Source organism: Rattus norvegicus, chromosome 2, assembly GCF_036323735.1.
Source record: "Rattus norvegicus strain BN/NHsdMcwi chromosome 2, GRCr8, whole genome shotgun sequence".
NCBI classification, from domain to species: domain Eukaryota; kingdom Metazoa; phylum Chordata; class Mammalia; order Rodentia; family Muridae; genus Rattus; species Rattus norvegicus.
This window is the reverse complement of record NC_086020.1, coordinates 177,153,753-177,169,078: the sequence shown is the minus strand read 5'-3', so window position 1 is coordinate 177,169,078 and position 15,326 is coordinate 177,153,753. Positions and strand designations below refer to the sequence as shown.

At 52.4% G+C, this 15,326-nt stretch overlaps 1 protein-coding gene across 8 annotated transcripts; it reads right to left on the bottom strand.

The window, feature by feature from the left end:
* Window positions 1–1,268: 1,268 nt before the first annotated feature.
* On the bottom strand, window positions 1,269–15,023 carry Pbxip1 (PBX homeobox interacting protein 1). 8 transcript variants are annotated; one of them, XM_006232668.4, is made up of 11 exons: window positions 14,894–15,022; window positions 12,268–12,352; window positions 8,395–8,542; window positions 8,134–8,201; window positions 7,904–8,066; window positions 6,225–6,449; window positions 6,112–6,135; window positions 5,808–5,878; window positions 5,578–5,706; window positions 3,720–4,936; window positions 1,269–3,314 (listed from the first exon to the last, which is right to left on the bottom strand). In XM_006232668.4, exons 2-11 carry the CDS (start codon window positions 12,316–12,318, stop codon window positions 3,221–3,223), a joined length of 2,190 nt encoding a protein of 729 aa, XP_006232730.1. In that variant the 5' UTR covers window positions 12,319–12,352; window positions 14,894–15,022; the 3' UTR covers window positions 1,269–3,220.
* Between the last annotated feature and the right edge of the window lie 303 nt (window positions 15,024–15,326).

Genomic DNA, 15,326 nt, shown 5'->3' with positions numbered 1-15,326 from the left:
GGGAGAAAGAGAAACAAGACAGGAGATGGGAGAGAGAAGTATAGGTGAGAGAAGAGAAGGGGTGGGGAGAGGTGGGGGAGGAGGAGGAGACATCGGAGAGGAGAGGCCCGACTACCCTCAACTCCAGTGACACTCTCACAAAGCTCCCAAGGACACTCTAAGAGCAGCAGCCCCCAGAGAGAGGATAGAAAGCCAAACCAAACACCAAGAACTTCAACTAGAAAAGCCCCAGCACAGACCCTAAGGAGCCAACGGGGACCAGCGGCAGCACCCAGTACCTCCGCTCTCAGGATCACTCTGCCCTGCAGTGCTGTCAAGGTTCTCAGGCACCGTGGGAAGGGAGCAGAGACATTGCCTCCAGCCCTTCTAAACACTTTGTCCCACACACTGGACCCATAGTCAGAGGAGCGCCTGTGGTCACTCTTCAGTGTTACTGTCGGTCATGAGGGTGACAGAGAGAGGGGCTTCAGAGCCATGATGGGGGTGAGGCCCTCCCCATGGGTCCCAATGTACCTGATTCCCTGGCCTTCCCCAGCAAGCCCCTTGGGTTAATGGCTCACCCATCTTTCCTAGCTTGGCAGTTGCAGACCCTGCAGTTCAGCCTATAAAGTCTTGAATGTGTAAGAAGGGGAAGGGGCGGGCTGGAGAGATGGCTCAGTGGTTAAGAGCACTGACTGCTCTTCCAGAGGTCCTGAGTTCAAATCCCAGCAACCACATGGTGGCTCACAGCTATCTGTGATCAGATGACCTATTCTGGTGTGTCTGAAGACAGCTACAGTGTAAAATAAATAAATAAATAAATAAATAAATAAATAAATAAATAAATATTTTAAAGGGGCTGGGGATTTAGCTCAGTGGTAGAGCGCTTACCTAGGAAGCGCAAGGCCCTGGGTTCGGTCCCCAGCTCCGAAAAAAAGAACAAAAAAAAAAAAAAATAAGGGGAAGGGGCTAGAAGGACCCTGAGACTCCAAAACTTATTATCCACCAGAAATGAGCCCTTGACATGGAAACCAGAGGTCAGAGAGTCACATACCAACACCCTCTAGGAAACAAGGCAGGCCTGTGTTCTCCCCGTCTCCGGGCCCAGCACCCTGACAGACTGCCATCCTGCCTGCCTCTGGCTTTGAGCTCTCTCCCAACCACCAAGGTCACCACAGCTGTGTAAGCAGGACAATCTTTGAAGACCTTCTATGGAACAGCAAAAACAGGGTTAAACCTGCCTTACTTCTGAGGGTCACCGGTCCAGAGAGACATGAAATACAATTGTCTTTTTTTTTAATTGTCTTTTTTTAAAAGATTTATTTATTGATTTTATGTACATGAGTACACTGTAGCTGTCTTCAGACACACCACAAGAAGGCATCAGATCCCATTACAGATGGTTGTGAGCCACCATGTGGTCTCTGGGAATTGAACTGAGGACCTCTGGAAGAGCAGTCAGTGCTCTCAACCGCTGGGCCATTTCTCCAGACCACAACTGTCTTTCTAAAACAGAAGGCTTCTTCCTGAAGCCCCCAGCCTACAGCACTAACCTGTGTAAGGTAATGTTCCTTAAGTCTAACCAGAGCTCCTCCGGCTGCAGAGTCTGTGCATATTAAAGGATCTACAGTCCTAGGGCCTCACTGGCTCTGTCTGATACACAATAGACTTTTTTTTAAAAAAATGTAATGGGTGTTTTTGGTTTTTTTGTTTGTTTAGGGTTTTTTTTTTTGTTTTTTTTTTTTCTTTTTTTTTTTTTTTTTGGTTTTTTGGATGTATGTGTACTGTGCTCGCCTAATGCCCAGAAGGCCAGAAGAGGGCATTGGAACCTGGAGACTGAAGTTGCAGACAGTCCACGAGGGTGCAGGAAGTCAAGCCTGGGTCCTCTGAAGAGCAGCCTGTGCTCAGTGGCTGAACCATCCACCCATCCCACACAATAGATGTTTAAACATTTGTGGACATTTGTGGAATGAGCCACCCTTGTTCCATTTCCACCTGGCTTGTCTAGCACCGGAATTAAACAAGCCATTGCACCTAAAAGCCTCTGAACAGTGACACGGAAGTATTGCTAAATAATTCAGAAGTCGATCCCAGCACCTTTCTAGCGCCTACAGTCCCTAATCCCCTCCTTAATTGACCTGGCCTGAGTAGTCACTGACCCCACCCCCACACCCTGGGAGATTTCCAGGTCTAGAAGCCCAGTCAGTGTGCTACCAGTGGTGTAGAGATTAGAATGGAGGGGGGGTTCCTAAATAACCAGGGGGGTTCTGGGAATTCTTAAGAGCTGGTCAGTGGGTAGGGGTCATCGGTGTGGGGTAGTGACCAGTCACAGGAGGGAGGCAAAGTCTAGGAAAAGGTGGGGCCAGAGCGCCACCTAGTGGCTCCCTCGCCTCTGTAGACCCAGGCACCAGGCTGCGCCTGTTCTCTGCCCTCCCCATCACGCTCCAAAAAAGGGACCAACTCTTGTGTGGCAGAAACAGGATGTTTGCTTCCTTGCTTTATTGACTCCATTCTCAGCCCTTCAGCCCTCTTTCAGAAGATAAGAATACCACACTGTGTATTGTGAGACAATTGGTGGCTGGACTCAAGGCTAGATTCCTTGGGAAAGAACATGGGGAACAGACGGGAAGGCTGAGGGCAGAAAGGCAAAAGGGTTGAGTGCAGTGTCTAGATTGTGCCCAAACACTGGAGTGGTGGCTGCAAGGTGTCCCCTTGCACTTAGAGACCACCTCAAGTGACAGAGCCCTATCATGGTGTACAGTTCAGGTGGGGAGGTGAAAGCCACAAGAGGCATGGTGTGGGCTCCTCAGGCTTAGCGACAGCTGTCTCCAAAGCTAACAAAAACCCCCAAGGCAAGTCCGGAGCTAAGTCTCCAACCAGTAGCTCCAGTGCAGGGTGGTGGTAAGCTGTGCTGTGGACCCAGGATAGCCACAAGAAAGGACAGCTCTCTGGCTTCAGAATAAGAGTCCTCCCCAGCAGGCTCCTACAGGATGCTTAGTACCCAGGGCCTTTATCATTTGCATACATTTGTTTAAACAGTTCAGTAGTGTCAACTACGGCCTTTTTTAAGCAAAAGTGGTACCAGTGCAGGGCCGAGTGCTTTGCTCTCTTCTGTGAAGGACGTCCAAGGGCACTAACGAGCCAGGAGGAACCCACTGGACAGTGTGAGCATGGGTCACATAATTCCAGGGATCTTTAGCTGGGTGCATGCCAAGGCCGGTGGTTGCAGCAGGAGCAGGGCTCAGCCTTGGTGGTAGTGGTGGGGATGGCGGCTGTGCTCTTCCCTGGGCCCCACAGCTCTGTGGTTCCAAGGCTGCTTCTCCTTCTTCTTTGACCTATGGGGAGACAGGGCAGACAAGGAATGGTCTTTAGGAAACAATACCAGGTACTGAGATAGGACACTAAGGAGAAGGAGCCCTGTTCCTCAGGTGGAAGCCAACTCAGGCGGCGGCCACCAAACCTGGGAGACACCTGGGCTTCAGGATGAATCCTTTGGGGCAGACAAGAAGGGGCCCTCTATGTACAGGCAAGGTGGGGAAAAGGGGGTCCTAGCTCAAAAGGATATCCCTGAGGACCACCGTAGCCCCTCATGGGAAGATAGGAAGTGTACCCAGAAGCCTTCTCTAAGGCCTGGGGATCAGAAATGAAGAGAGAGACTCAAGCTGCAGACCTCTGCAATCAGGGCCCAATGCCTTCAAACCCCTCAGCTACTCCCTCCCCCGCCGACCCCCAATTCCCACCTCCTCTTCAGTGCCTTGTCTCCAAAGAAGTGGCTGAAGATGAAGTCCTCAAAGTCATCCACTTCATCATCGTCACCCGTTTGTTTCAGTGCCACCTCCTCCAGGCTGTCCTCCAGGGCATCCACAAAATCCCTGAAGCGAAGGCGGTCATGCCTGAAGATGCCATCTTCTCCAAAGTAAGCAGGTGAGAGGGGCAGCTCTTTGGTTAGCTGTCCGGCCCAGGGCAGCCGAGCCAAGTATTCCCTCAGCACAGAGGCCAGCTCCTGCTGCCGCACAGGGGCCAGCTCCACACCAAAGAGGGCCAGGCCCTCCTGCCGGGCACAGTCGGCCACGCCTGAACAGCCCTGAGGGGGCCGGTACTTGCGCCTTAGCAGCTCCTCCCAGGACACAGAGTCAGGGCTGTTGTCTTTCCCCCAAGAATGCTTCTGCCTTTCCCCAGAGTGGGAGTTCCCACTTTTCCTAGGGTGTACCTTGGGGTCCTGTCGCTTGCTGTCCTTTCTGCTCCCCGATTCTTCCGCCCTCGGCCTGTTCTCCTTCCAGTGCCCCGTGAATTCCCTGCCCTCATCCCTCCAGCTCTTCTTCCTGTCCTGGCCAGATTCCTCCTTCTTCAGCTTCCAGTGCTCAGCCTTCTGATCCCTCTGCCCCCCACGCCACTTCTCCCTCCCACTCCACTCCCTGGGATGCTGGAAGCGAGGCTTCTTCTGGTGCCAGGCCTCGGAGTCATTGGAAGATCTGCCAGTGTTAATACCCTGACTCTCTAGGCCCTGCAGTGTCTGAGCCAGCATGTGACCAAGTTCAGCCAGGCCAGCGTGAGCTGGGGCTCCTTGGCCGGCATCCTGCAAGCCCCTCTGCAGGTTGCGGTGCACAGAGCCCAACAGCTGCCACTGTTTCTGCAGCTCCTGCCTTAGGGCCTTGGCCTCGGCCTCAAGCTGCTTATGCTGCTCCAATAAGCTGGTGTCTGGTTCCTGCCCCTTGTGGCCTTGTTCTGTAGTGGCCTTGCCACCCTGTGGACTTCCACCCCAGTTGAGACACACCCCATCCACACCCCGGACACAGTTAGCCTCAAGCCCTTGGAGTCGGGCCCTTAGCTGCTGCAGTTCTGACTCTAGGGCCTGGTGGGAGGTCTTGCCCTGCTGCAGGGCTTCCCGGAGCCGGGCATTCTCCTCTTCCAGCCCTTTGGGCTGGTGCAACAGGCTCTGAAGCTCTTCTTTCTGAGCCTAGAACGTAGTTAGGAACAGAAGAAAACAGAAGAAGTCCTTATCAGGACGGGCACAATGCCTTCTACCCCGATTCTATTCTATTAGAGTGGGCAAGGCCTAGAGATGGAGTTCTGTTGGGAGTGAGCCTGCTTGGTCTGTGCAAGGCCCTGGGTTTGAGCCCCAGTGCTGCCTTGGAGAGCCAGAAGGGTTCCTCCTCCTCCTCTCCACCCCTCATCTGAGGAACTGTCCTGAGATGGTCAAATTCTACCCAGAATGTATGTCCTTACACAGCAAACACTTACTCTTTAGACCCAGCATAGCCACTATCTAGCCCTCCTCGTCCCTCTCCCACCCGCCATACCCAGAGCAGACACTGTGCATTGATCCTAGCACTTAGTAAGAGTCGTGGTTTGTTCTTCAAATGGGAAGATCATACTCGTCGCTCAGAGGTGACCTGACATGTAAAACAGGTATACCAGTCCCAAAATAGCCCTTAGCATGAGGAAAGTCAGCCAGAACAAGAAGATGCCCTTACTACAGTGGCAAACAGGGAGGCTCCAGGATCAGATGAATAGGGAAAACTCCTTCTGGGGGAACCCACTAGGACATACATAGGGTAAAGGTGGCCAGATGAAGCCCTCCCTCTTGCTAGGGCCCACCTGCAGCTGAGCCTGCAACAGCCGGATATCCTGGTTCTCCTTGGCCAGCTTGTCCAGCAGAAGCCCCATGCTCTGCAGGCTGGGGACACTGTCAGGTGGTACTGAGGCCTGCAGCTGCTCTACCTCATCCTGATGACAGAAGAGCAGCTACTCCATGCTCCCTTCCAGGTAGAGCAGCCCAGCTCCTCCCCACCGGTGCTCCCTCGCCCACTATGGAAACCTATACGAACCTGCCTGTTCCCCACGGTCTGTACCAGCTCAGTCTCTGGAAAGACCTGCAATTCGGCTTCCTCCACGGGCTCTGTAGGTAAGTGAGCATCTGAATCTAAGCCCCCGATTCCACAGAGCCCATCACCCCTCTCCCAGTCATCTTCCTTTCCCAGAGCACACCCCACGGCTCCTAGTCCTGCGGACAAGTTCAACAGCTGAAGAGATAACAGGCAACTCTGGGCACCTTACCTGAGAGCCACTCCCCATACAACGCACATTACCGCCCAACCCAGAAAGAAAGCCAAGGCAGAGTCTCCTGCTCACCAGTCTCGGGCTCCAGCAGTGCGCCTGGAGATGAAGACAGTCTGGTAAGGCCTCAGGGAAGCAGCGAGAGGTAAGGGCAGACACGGCAGCAAGGCCCAACCAGTAGTACTCACCAGAGAACAGGAGGATCCCCAGGCCCAGAAGAACCAGGGCCCCCAGGAAACACATGTTGAGAGAGATGCCCAGCTCTCCTATACCCTCGCCCTTGGCCTGGTCCTCTCCATCCACAGCTGCCGTGGGCTGGGGTGGGCTAGGCTCTCGGCCCCTCCGTCTCCGAAGACCCTCCACATCTACATCAGTGTCATCATCACTGCTAGAGCAGCCATGCTCTTTCCAAACTGGAGGAAGGGAAGGGACAGGGCAGTGAGACAAGAAGAGATGAGCATAGGGAAACGGGGGAGGAGGGGGAAGAGGAAGGCACAGGGAGGCCCAGTCCTGGCCACCGAGAAGGCACAGAAGACTGCCCATCTAGGCCTGGGTACTAACTGACTGGCCCTGTCCAGTCATTGACAAACATCTACAAACACAAGAGCCATGTCTATCCTGAAACCCTCCCTCTCCCAGTGTGCCTCACATCAAGTTTCTACACAGGATGCCACCTTCCTGCATCCCCTTTAACCTCCTTGGCTACTGGGCCATTTTGGCTTTTCCAGTCCTAAGGCTAATAACTCCCCTCATAACTTCTTACCCACTCCACTGACCTCCCCTCTGTGGCCTTCCCAGTGTCCTAGGCTTGCCTCTCTGACTATATGTCCTCTAGCCATATTCTTCTGGGTACCGCCGCCCCCAGGAGGAAGGACATCACTGCCTTTCTGGTTAGCCTCAGTCTTCCCTCTCTATCCCACGTCAGATGGACGGCTCTCCACTTGATGGCCTCACAGTCAGTAGACTCTCTTTACAGGCCTCGCAGGTCTTCCGTCTGACTCCTGCAGCTGCCCCGTTAATGGCACCTGGCTCCGATCTCTTCCTCCCCATGGCCATTCGACAGAGATGGAGGGTGTGGGGAGGTGTGTCTCCTGTCACCTCTGCCACTGCCTTGAACAGACCATGGACTAGTCCCAGGCTTCTGTCGATGCCACGTTCTGGGATGTTTTCTCCTGACCTACTTGATGCTCAAGAATCTTCTCAAATGGCACCTCCAACTGTCCCTGCCTCTCCCTCACTCTTACCATCACCTGACCGAGCTGTCTCCCTCCCACTCCTTCAGGAACTGCTGAACTGCATGCCCTTTCTGCATCCCTTGTGGTTTGACTGGATCTTTGGCTCAGGCCACTCAGCTTCTTACAGAGTCCCTGAGCCTCTCACCATCCCTCATCGTGGGTCAGAGCCAGCTCAAGGAAATAAAGGGTATGTCCTAGGGCAGGTTCTCAACCTGTGGGCTGCAACCCTTTGGGAGTCAAATGACCCTTTCACAGAGGCCACCTAAGACCACTGGAAAACATAGATATTTACATTATGATTCTATTACACATATGCAGTAGAAATGAAAATAACTTTATGGTTGGAGGTCACCATGACATGAGGAACTGTATTAAAGTGTCACAACATTAGGAAGGTTGAGAACCACTGCTCTAGAAGCAAGAAAAGAGGACGCATTGAAGAAAAGAAAGAATCAGGCAGCATGGGCCCTCATTCGAGCTCCCTAACTTCTCTTGTCTGCAGTTACAGACAGTTTTGAGCTGACATGTGGGTGCTGGAATTGAACTCAGGTCCTCTGGAAGGGCAGCTAGTGCTCTCAACTGCTGAGCCACCCCTCCACCCCTCCAGAACAGAAGGCAAGATGGCCCCTGACCTGCTCTGGGACTTGAGGGCAGGTTCTGTGGGTGGATATTTCTCTCCAGGTCCTGTGTGTCTGGTCCAAGGCTTGTCACCATAGGAGTCTCCTGCAAATCTTCCTGGACCGCTGTGTCTCCTGGGCGCTTCGTCCCATGACCGTCATCACCACCCAGAGCACCCTGATGTGGATGGAACTATGAGCTGTGCCCTCTCCACCCTCCTCCCCACCCCAGGGAAGCTCCTCACCTTGGCCTCAGACTCTTCTGGCAGCGCAGCACCTTCGCCCTGGGAACTTTCCGTCTGGAAAAGCATCTCTGCAGTGCAAGATAAAGCCCAGAAAAACCCGCTGCCCTGAACTGAACTACAGGGCAGCCCTCTAGCACCCTCAGGCCCCAACCACTTCAGTGTGGCAGCTCATAAGGCAACACTAGCAAACAGTGATCACCCTTCCCCCAAGTAAGAAGACAAGAGGAGAGGCTACGCCCAGCCCTCCAGGAGCCCCATTACCTTCTCCATTCAAGGTCCCAGCTGATTCTTTGCCATCTGCCTTGGAGGAGTCCTGAAGGGCCTGGGGGGCTTCTTCTGATTCTGGGTCCACCCTGGACTCGGGGCCCAGAGTCTCTACAGGGAGAGTCTGGCCAGAGGGAGACGAGCACTAAGATACGTTATCAGGACAAAATCAGGGGTGGAAATTCCCTGACAGGATCTGAGGGGCTAACAGCACTCATACTACAGCCCACATCTCAGAAACTGCAGCCTGCTCTACACCGGTGCTGTCCAAAGTGTTTATTCTACTCCTCAACTCCCCACCCTTCCCCCACTGCCCCAGAGGCCAGGCTTCTATAAAATCATAGCCTCAAGCAAGGATCTGGGACCAGGGCATTCACTCAGCAGTCCCTGAGGGAGGCCAACAGCCCCCTATCATCAGTGTTGTGCTCCCCATAAACCAGCAACCCAAACCCAGACCCAGACCCAGACCCAGACCCAGGTCATGGTAGTTACGCTCTCAGCTGTTCTCTCTTCTGCCCACCCACACATCCATCTTGAGTTCTCTGGCCTTTCCCATTGGCCTATGTGACCCCAACGGCCATTTCCCAGCAGCTACTGGCAGAGGCCCAACAACTGCCCCCAGCCACAGCCAGCCTGGCCCTTGGTGTTGGCTCACAGCCTGGTCCCGTGGGTATGTGGCAAGTGCTTTACCACTAAGCCATCTCCCCAACTTAAAAATATATATATTATTAGTGTGTGTGTGTGTGTGTGTGTGTGTGTGAGAGAGAGAGAGAGAGAGAGAGAGAGAGAGAGAGAGAGAGAGACTCTCTACATAGTCCTGGCTATCCTAGAACTCACTATGTAGATGAGGTTGGCCTCAGGCTCACAGAGCTCCATCCGCCTCCTCTGTCTCCTGACAGCTGGGATTAGAGGTGTGCACTCCATACCTGGCTTAGACTGACTTTTGACCTCAGTATGCTGTTTGGCAATTTACAAATCACGTTTATTTTTCTCAGGTTACCCCTGCAAGGCAAGGATCACAAGGCTGGTTTATAGTAAAGGATGAGCAGGTGAAATATTGGCCCAGGTCCCCTGCTGTCAGCAAAGGCACCATGACAGGAGACCAGGCCCCACTGAGCACAGGGCCTATCTTACTCCCCACCATTGGGCACTGGTCCTTGTAGTCTACTCTAGGGTCACTGCTGAGGTCAATTCCTCACCTCCTTCCCCTGTTGGTCGGTCTCCTAAAGGGCACCTCAAACCCAGCAAGTCTAAATGGAGTTCTGTGGCTTCTTTAGCTACCGATTTTTATTTGTTCCTTTATGATACAAGGTCTCATGTATCCCAAAACTTGCTATGTAGCCAAGGATAACCCTGACCTGATCCTCCAGCCTCCATCTCCCAATTAGCATGATCGCAGCTTTTGCTCCACTCTGTCCAGCTCCTCCTAGTAGTTTTATTTTTTTCTTTTTTTTTCGGAGCTGGGGACCGAACCCAGGGCCTTGCGCTCCCTAGGCAAGTGCTCTACCGCTGAGCTAAATCCCCAGCCCCTTCCTCCTAGTAGTTCTAAGGAAGCCTGAGATCCTTCGACCCTTCCTGTCATCCCTCTCTAGCCAATCCCCGTACCAGCAGCCCTCCTGTCTCCTGCCCTAACCTGGGAGCTGTAGGAGCTCTGAAAGCACTGTCCCTGTCCTCACCCAGCCACACAGAGGCTTGGTCCCCTGCCAATGACACTGAATGTTAGGCTACTCTCCAACTCAGCAGCCCTGCACTGTCTACTCATCAGATGACACATGTGCTGGCTAATTTTGTGTCAACCTGACACAGGCTCAAGTCATCTGAGAGGCAAGAACCCCAGCTGGGAAAATGTCTTCATAAGATCAGGCTGGGGTTGGGGATTTAGCTCAGTGGTAGAGCGCTTGCCTAGGAAGCGCAAGGCCCTGGGTTTGGTCCCCAGCTCCGGAAAAAAAAGAACCAAAAAAAAAAAAAAAAAAAAAAAAAAAATCAGGCTGTAGCCAGTCTATAGAGCATTTTCTTTCTTTTTTTTTTCCCCCTTTTTTCCTTTCTTTTTTTTTCAGTATTTTTTATTGCATTTTTAATTTACATTTTAAATGTTATCCCATTTCTCTGTTTCCCCTCCATAAACCTGCTATCCCCCCACCCCCCCACCCTGCTTCTATGAGGGTGCTCCCTCACCTACCTACCCGCTCCCTCCCACCTCCCTGCCCTGACATTCCCCTACACTGGGGCATCAGTCTTGACAGGGTCAGGGCCTCTCCTCCCACTGATGCCTGGCAAGGCCATCCTCTGCTACAGATGTGGATGGAGCCATAGGTCCATCCCTGTGTTCTCTTGGGACGGTGGGTTAGTCCCTGGGAGCTCTGGGGTGGAGGTCTGGTTGGTTGATAGTGTGTTCTTCTTATGGGGTTGCAAACCCCATCAGCTACTTCAGTCCTTTCTCTAACTCCTCCAATAGGGACCCTGTTCTCAGTTCAATGGTTGGCTGCGAGCATCCACCTCAGTTATTTGTCAGGCTCTGGCAGAGCCTCTCAGGAGACAGCTATATCAGGCTCCTGTCAGCAAGCACTACTTGGCATCTACCATACTGTCTGGGTTTGGTGGCTGTATATGGGATGCATCCCCATGTGGGGCAGTCCCTGGATGGCCTTTCAGTTTCTGCTCCACACTTTGTCTCCATATTTCCTCCTGTGAGTATTTCTGTTCCCCCTTCTAAGGACTGAAGCATCCACACTTCTGTCTTCCTTCTTGAGCTTCACGTGGTTTGTGAATTATATCTTGGATATTCCAATACAGAGCATTTTCTTAATTAATGATTGATGGGGGAGGACCCATCCCATTGTGGGTGGTGCCGTCCCTGGGCTAGTGGCTCTGGGTTCTAGGAGAAAGCAGGCTGAGAAGCCATGGAGAGCAAAGCAGTGAGCAGCATCCCTCCAGGGGTACATCAGCTCTGGCCTCCAAGGTCCTGCCCTGTCTGAGTTTCTGATCTGACTTCCTTCCCTCAGTGATGGATTGTTACCTGGGGTATAGGCTGAAATAAACCCTTTCATCCCAAGTTGCTTTGGTCATGGTGTTTCATCACCCTCGAAGAGGCCCTTCCAAAATGGTGTATAGCAGGTCTTCCCCTGATCCTAAGGCTCTTCAGTCTCAACACGGCTCCCCTTTGTCACCTCACGACCCTACTCTTGCTGGGGTTACACCAGAAGTCCCTCTCTGCTTCTCTCAGCCTACCTATCTGGTCCCTTCTTCCCAGATTAGCCCAAGCCCCACACCAGAGCTCTGTGCCAGATCTCCTCCCTCCTCTGGAGCCTCAGGAGAGCCAACAGGGACTCTGCCATGACCATCCGGACTAAGAAAACAGGACAGATCCAGAAAGCAGTGTGGGCAGCCAGGACAACCCAAGACTGATCAAAGGACAAAGGAAACTTTAGTTCTGTGTCCCTGTTCATGAACAGACTTGGCAATGCTTGTCTAGGACTAGAGCCAGTGTCTTGAAGGCGTCAAGGTTGCAGTTTCTGGTGATTTGACTCTTTCCCCTAGACTGTGGTTATCAATCCCAAGGCAGCGGTGTCTGAGGTACCCTGTGTTCTTTGCCAACACCGTCTGATTTAGCTTGCTGCTGACCTTGGCCATCTCCCTGTAAATTGTATGTACGACGCTGTACTTCTGAACAAGCTCATTTCGCGGCAGTCATCCACTGTGTGAGACCTCTTGGTCCCAGATACTGTGTCCATCTTCTTCAGTCCCTAATCCCTGGTGCTCTCACGCAACACCTTGCTCTTCTGGACACTCATTCCTGCAGGTTCCAGTCAAAGCAGTCCACCCCTGTAGGAATCCCCTCTCCCATGGAGTTCCCAGGCCCACTCTTCCTACCTCAGAGCCAGCAAGCACCCAGCTATTATCTGAGTCCGGGCAGGAGGCCATAGTTGTGGAGGTCCAGTGCAGCTAGAGTGGCCGCCTGCAGAGAAAAAAGCTCTCTTAAGAATGGAGTTCCTGGGCATGGAGGCCTACACTTTTCATCCCAGTGGCTCTTTGAGTGTGATGCCAGAGTAAGTTCCGGATAGTCAGGGTAATGCAGATGAATTTTGTTTCAAAGACGCAACCAAAAAAGAAGAAAGAGGAAGGAAGAAGGAAGAAAAAGAAGAAAGAAGAGGAGGAGGAAAAGGAGGAGGGGAGGATAAAGAGGAGGAAGAGGGAGAGGAGGAGGAAGGGGGAGGAGGAGGAAGAGGGGAAGGAGGAAAAAGAGGGAGGAGGGGGAGGAAGAGGAGCAAGAGGGGGGAGGAGGAAGAGGGGGATGAGGAAGAAGAGGAAGAGGGAGGAGGAGGGGAGGGGGAGAGGGAGGGGGAGGGGAGCTTCCTTCAGGAGAGGCAGACAGCGGCAGCAGGATTCCAGGCATCAAAAGATGTGCAATCTCCTCAGAAACCCAGGCTGGTCCCAGTCCTTCTGCCCTGCACCCCACAGCTTTCCTGGCCGTGTTCACCTTAACAAAAGTCACAGAGAAGCTACCTCATTCAAGGATCCATAGGGCCTTGGGAAACTGCACTGGCCTTAAAAATTCAAAGAAGACAAGGGTTGAAAAGTCCAGCCCCTGGTGTTCTGGCCAGGAAGGAGGAATCTCACAGGCTGACTGAATAAAGAGAGACCTGGGTCCTCCATAGTCCCCAGTGTCCTCCCACAGAGCCCAAAGAGAAGCCTACCAACCTCCTTAAGGCCTAAGTGTCCCAGTACCCATCCACCATCAGTCCTCCATGCACTTGGTTCAGTGCAGCACTTTCTCAATCTGTGAGTCGACACCCCACAGGGCTTACATGTCAGATGTCCTGCATATCAGACATTTACATTAGGATTCATGACAGTAGCAGTGTCACAGTTATGAAGTAGCAATGAAATAATTTTATAGTTGGTGGTCACCACAAGGGACTGTATTAAAGGGTCACAGTGTTAGGAAGGTTGGGAACCACTGGTTTTGGGGTTCTCAGCACTAGCTGTGCAGGGCTCGGCTAGGATCGCCACTGAAGTGAGCAGGATCAGGTCAGGCAGGAAGCCTTCTAACACTGCAGGGCCCAGTGGTCCACCTGGGTCTCTCTCAACCTTAAAGTCTAGAGAGTTTGATCTCAGGGATCTTAAAAGTAATTGGGGAGAAGGGGAGGGGTGGCAATTACCATCAATAAATCACATTAAAGTCTGCAAAATGGGAGGGGGCAAAACTGGGTCTCTGATCTTGTCCCTTGCTAATCATCTTGGAGGGCAGCTGGGGTTAAGGTATCGCCCCCCACTTCCAAAGACCAGCGTGAAGCAAGGCTGTGCTAGGGAAGTGCAACTGGGATCAAGCAAGAGGATGGAGTGACAGACAGCTGACCCACAGAGTCCTGGACTGTGATTCAGACACAGGTATGTGACTGCTTCCCCAGTGGCATAATGTAGAATTTGACTGTACCAGTCAAAGGCTCCCCATCTACTCCAGCTGGGTTTAAGTCCTGTTTGATTACCTTAAAAAATCCTGTGGCTCTTGTTGGTCAAGATTCAAGCCCAAGATAGGTAAAGGACATCTAGTGGCATCTTCCTCAATGCTCATGTCTCCTAGACACCGGCACCCATCCCACACAGGGACAGAACAATTGCAATGACTTCCCTATACCAAGTCCCAAAAAAAAAAAACGAGCTCCCCACACTCCTTCTTCTAGTGACACCCACACAGCCATCTTCCTTCAGCTTTCTGCTCTCACCCCTCCACTGTCCTGCTATCCCCAGTTGCTATGTGTGACTGTTAACAGGTGGCAGCAGGAAGGAAGTGGCCACAGCCGCTTGAGCAGAAGTCCCTGTTTATCCCTGGCTGTTTACAGCCTGCTCAGGTCCTCCAGAACTAAGCCCCATGGCAACCAGGGTGATGTCAGACCCACTGTCTCCATGGAAACCGGCAATGGTATGGTATTTGGGTCAACAAGACAAACCTAAAACCTAAGAAGACTTCCTAGAAGCACTGCTCTAGGGGTCCCAAACCTTGATACCAAAAAGCATCCCCGCTCTCCTAGGCCGCCACATCGATACCTTATTAGGAAGCTGGTCTAAGAAATCTAGCGGCTACTTAGCTGCCACCCTTCCCAGCTGTGATTTTAGGGCGCTTAGTCTTTGACCTCTATGAAGAAAACACACTCCCTCCTCTCCCCTCTTCACGCAGACAGGAATCCACAAAAACTTCTGCTGTTTTAAAAACACGGCTAAAAAGAGAGTGTTCCCAGTCTGCACAAAACTGGGAAGTCTGGTTTGATATGCCCTTGATTCTCTCTAACATCCTTCTCTGACCTTTAAAGGGAAGGACCTGGGACCACAAAAACTTGCCTGAGTTCCTGCTTCGGAATCATCTGTCTCCCTCCTTCCCCGCCCTTCGGTCCTGTGTTGGGCAGTATGTGGACGCCTGGGGTTTATACAACTTTGCCCTCCTTTGTTATCTGGGGATAAAAGTGGGAGTCTGTCGGCCCCTTCCCAGTAAGGGATTTACCTGAACCAGCTCTCGCTTCAATCTTCTGCTTTAACTTGTTGCAACCTCCCCTGCTTTCCAGCCCAGGAAGACAGGAGGGGAGTCACGTGGCTAGTGTTTGACCAGTGAAAAGTCGACTTCCCCGCGGGGGTGTGTGAGGGGGAACTTTTGACCAATAAAAAGCGGGACTCGAGCGCCTAGGGAGGGGAGAGGAGATCTACGCAGTACTTCTCTCTTGGTTTATCTTTTGGTGGGCAATTGTGGTCCCCAGCAAAAAAAATTTGGGGGGGAGCTCCCCTCTTTTCTCAATGTCTAGTGTCTAGTAGGAAGACCTAAAACCGAAGGTACTGTCTGATAAGGCAGCAAGGACCAGGGGCCATGTTGGTCCCAGGATAGACAGAGACAGCTGTAGGATGGGGGATGGGGTCCGATGTAAGTTGTGGGTTTAGAAATA

Bases quoted from the DNA above. Each gene is read 5' to 3' on its own strand.
- Pbxip1 (XM_006232668.4), bottom strand. From the start codon at position 12,318: ATGGCCTCCTGCCCGGACTCAGATAATAGCTGGGTGCTTGCTGGCTCT. The intron at 6,136-6,224 runs GTGAGTACTACT...CTTCATCTCCAG, and splicing joins GGGGATCCTCCTGTTCTCTG to GCGCACTGCTGGAGCCCGAG. The intron at 5,879-6,111 runs GTGAGCAGGAGA...ACTTACCTACAG, and splicing joins ACTGCTGGAGCCCGAGACTG to AGCCCGTGGAGGAAGCCGAA.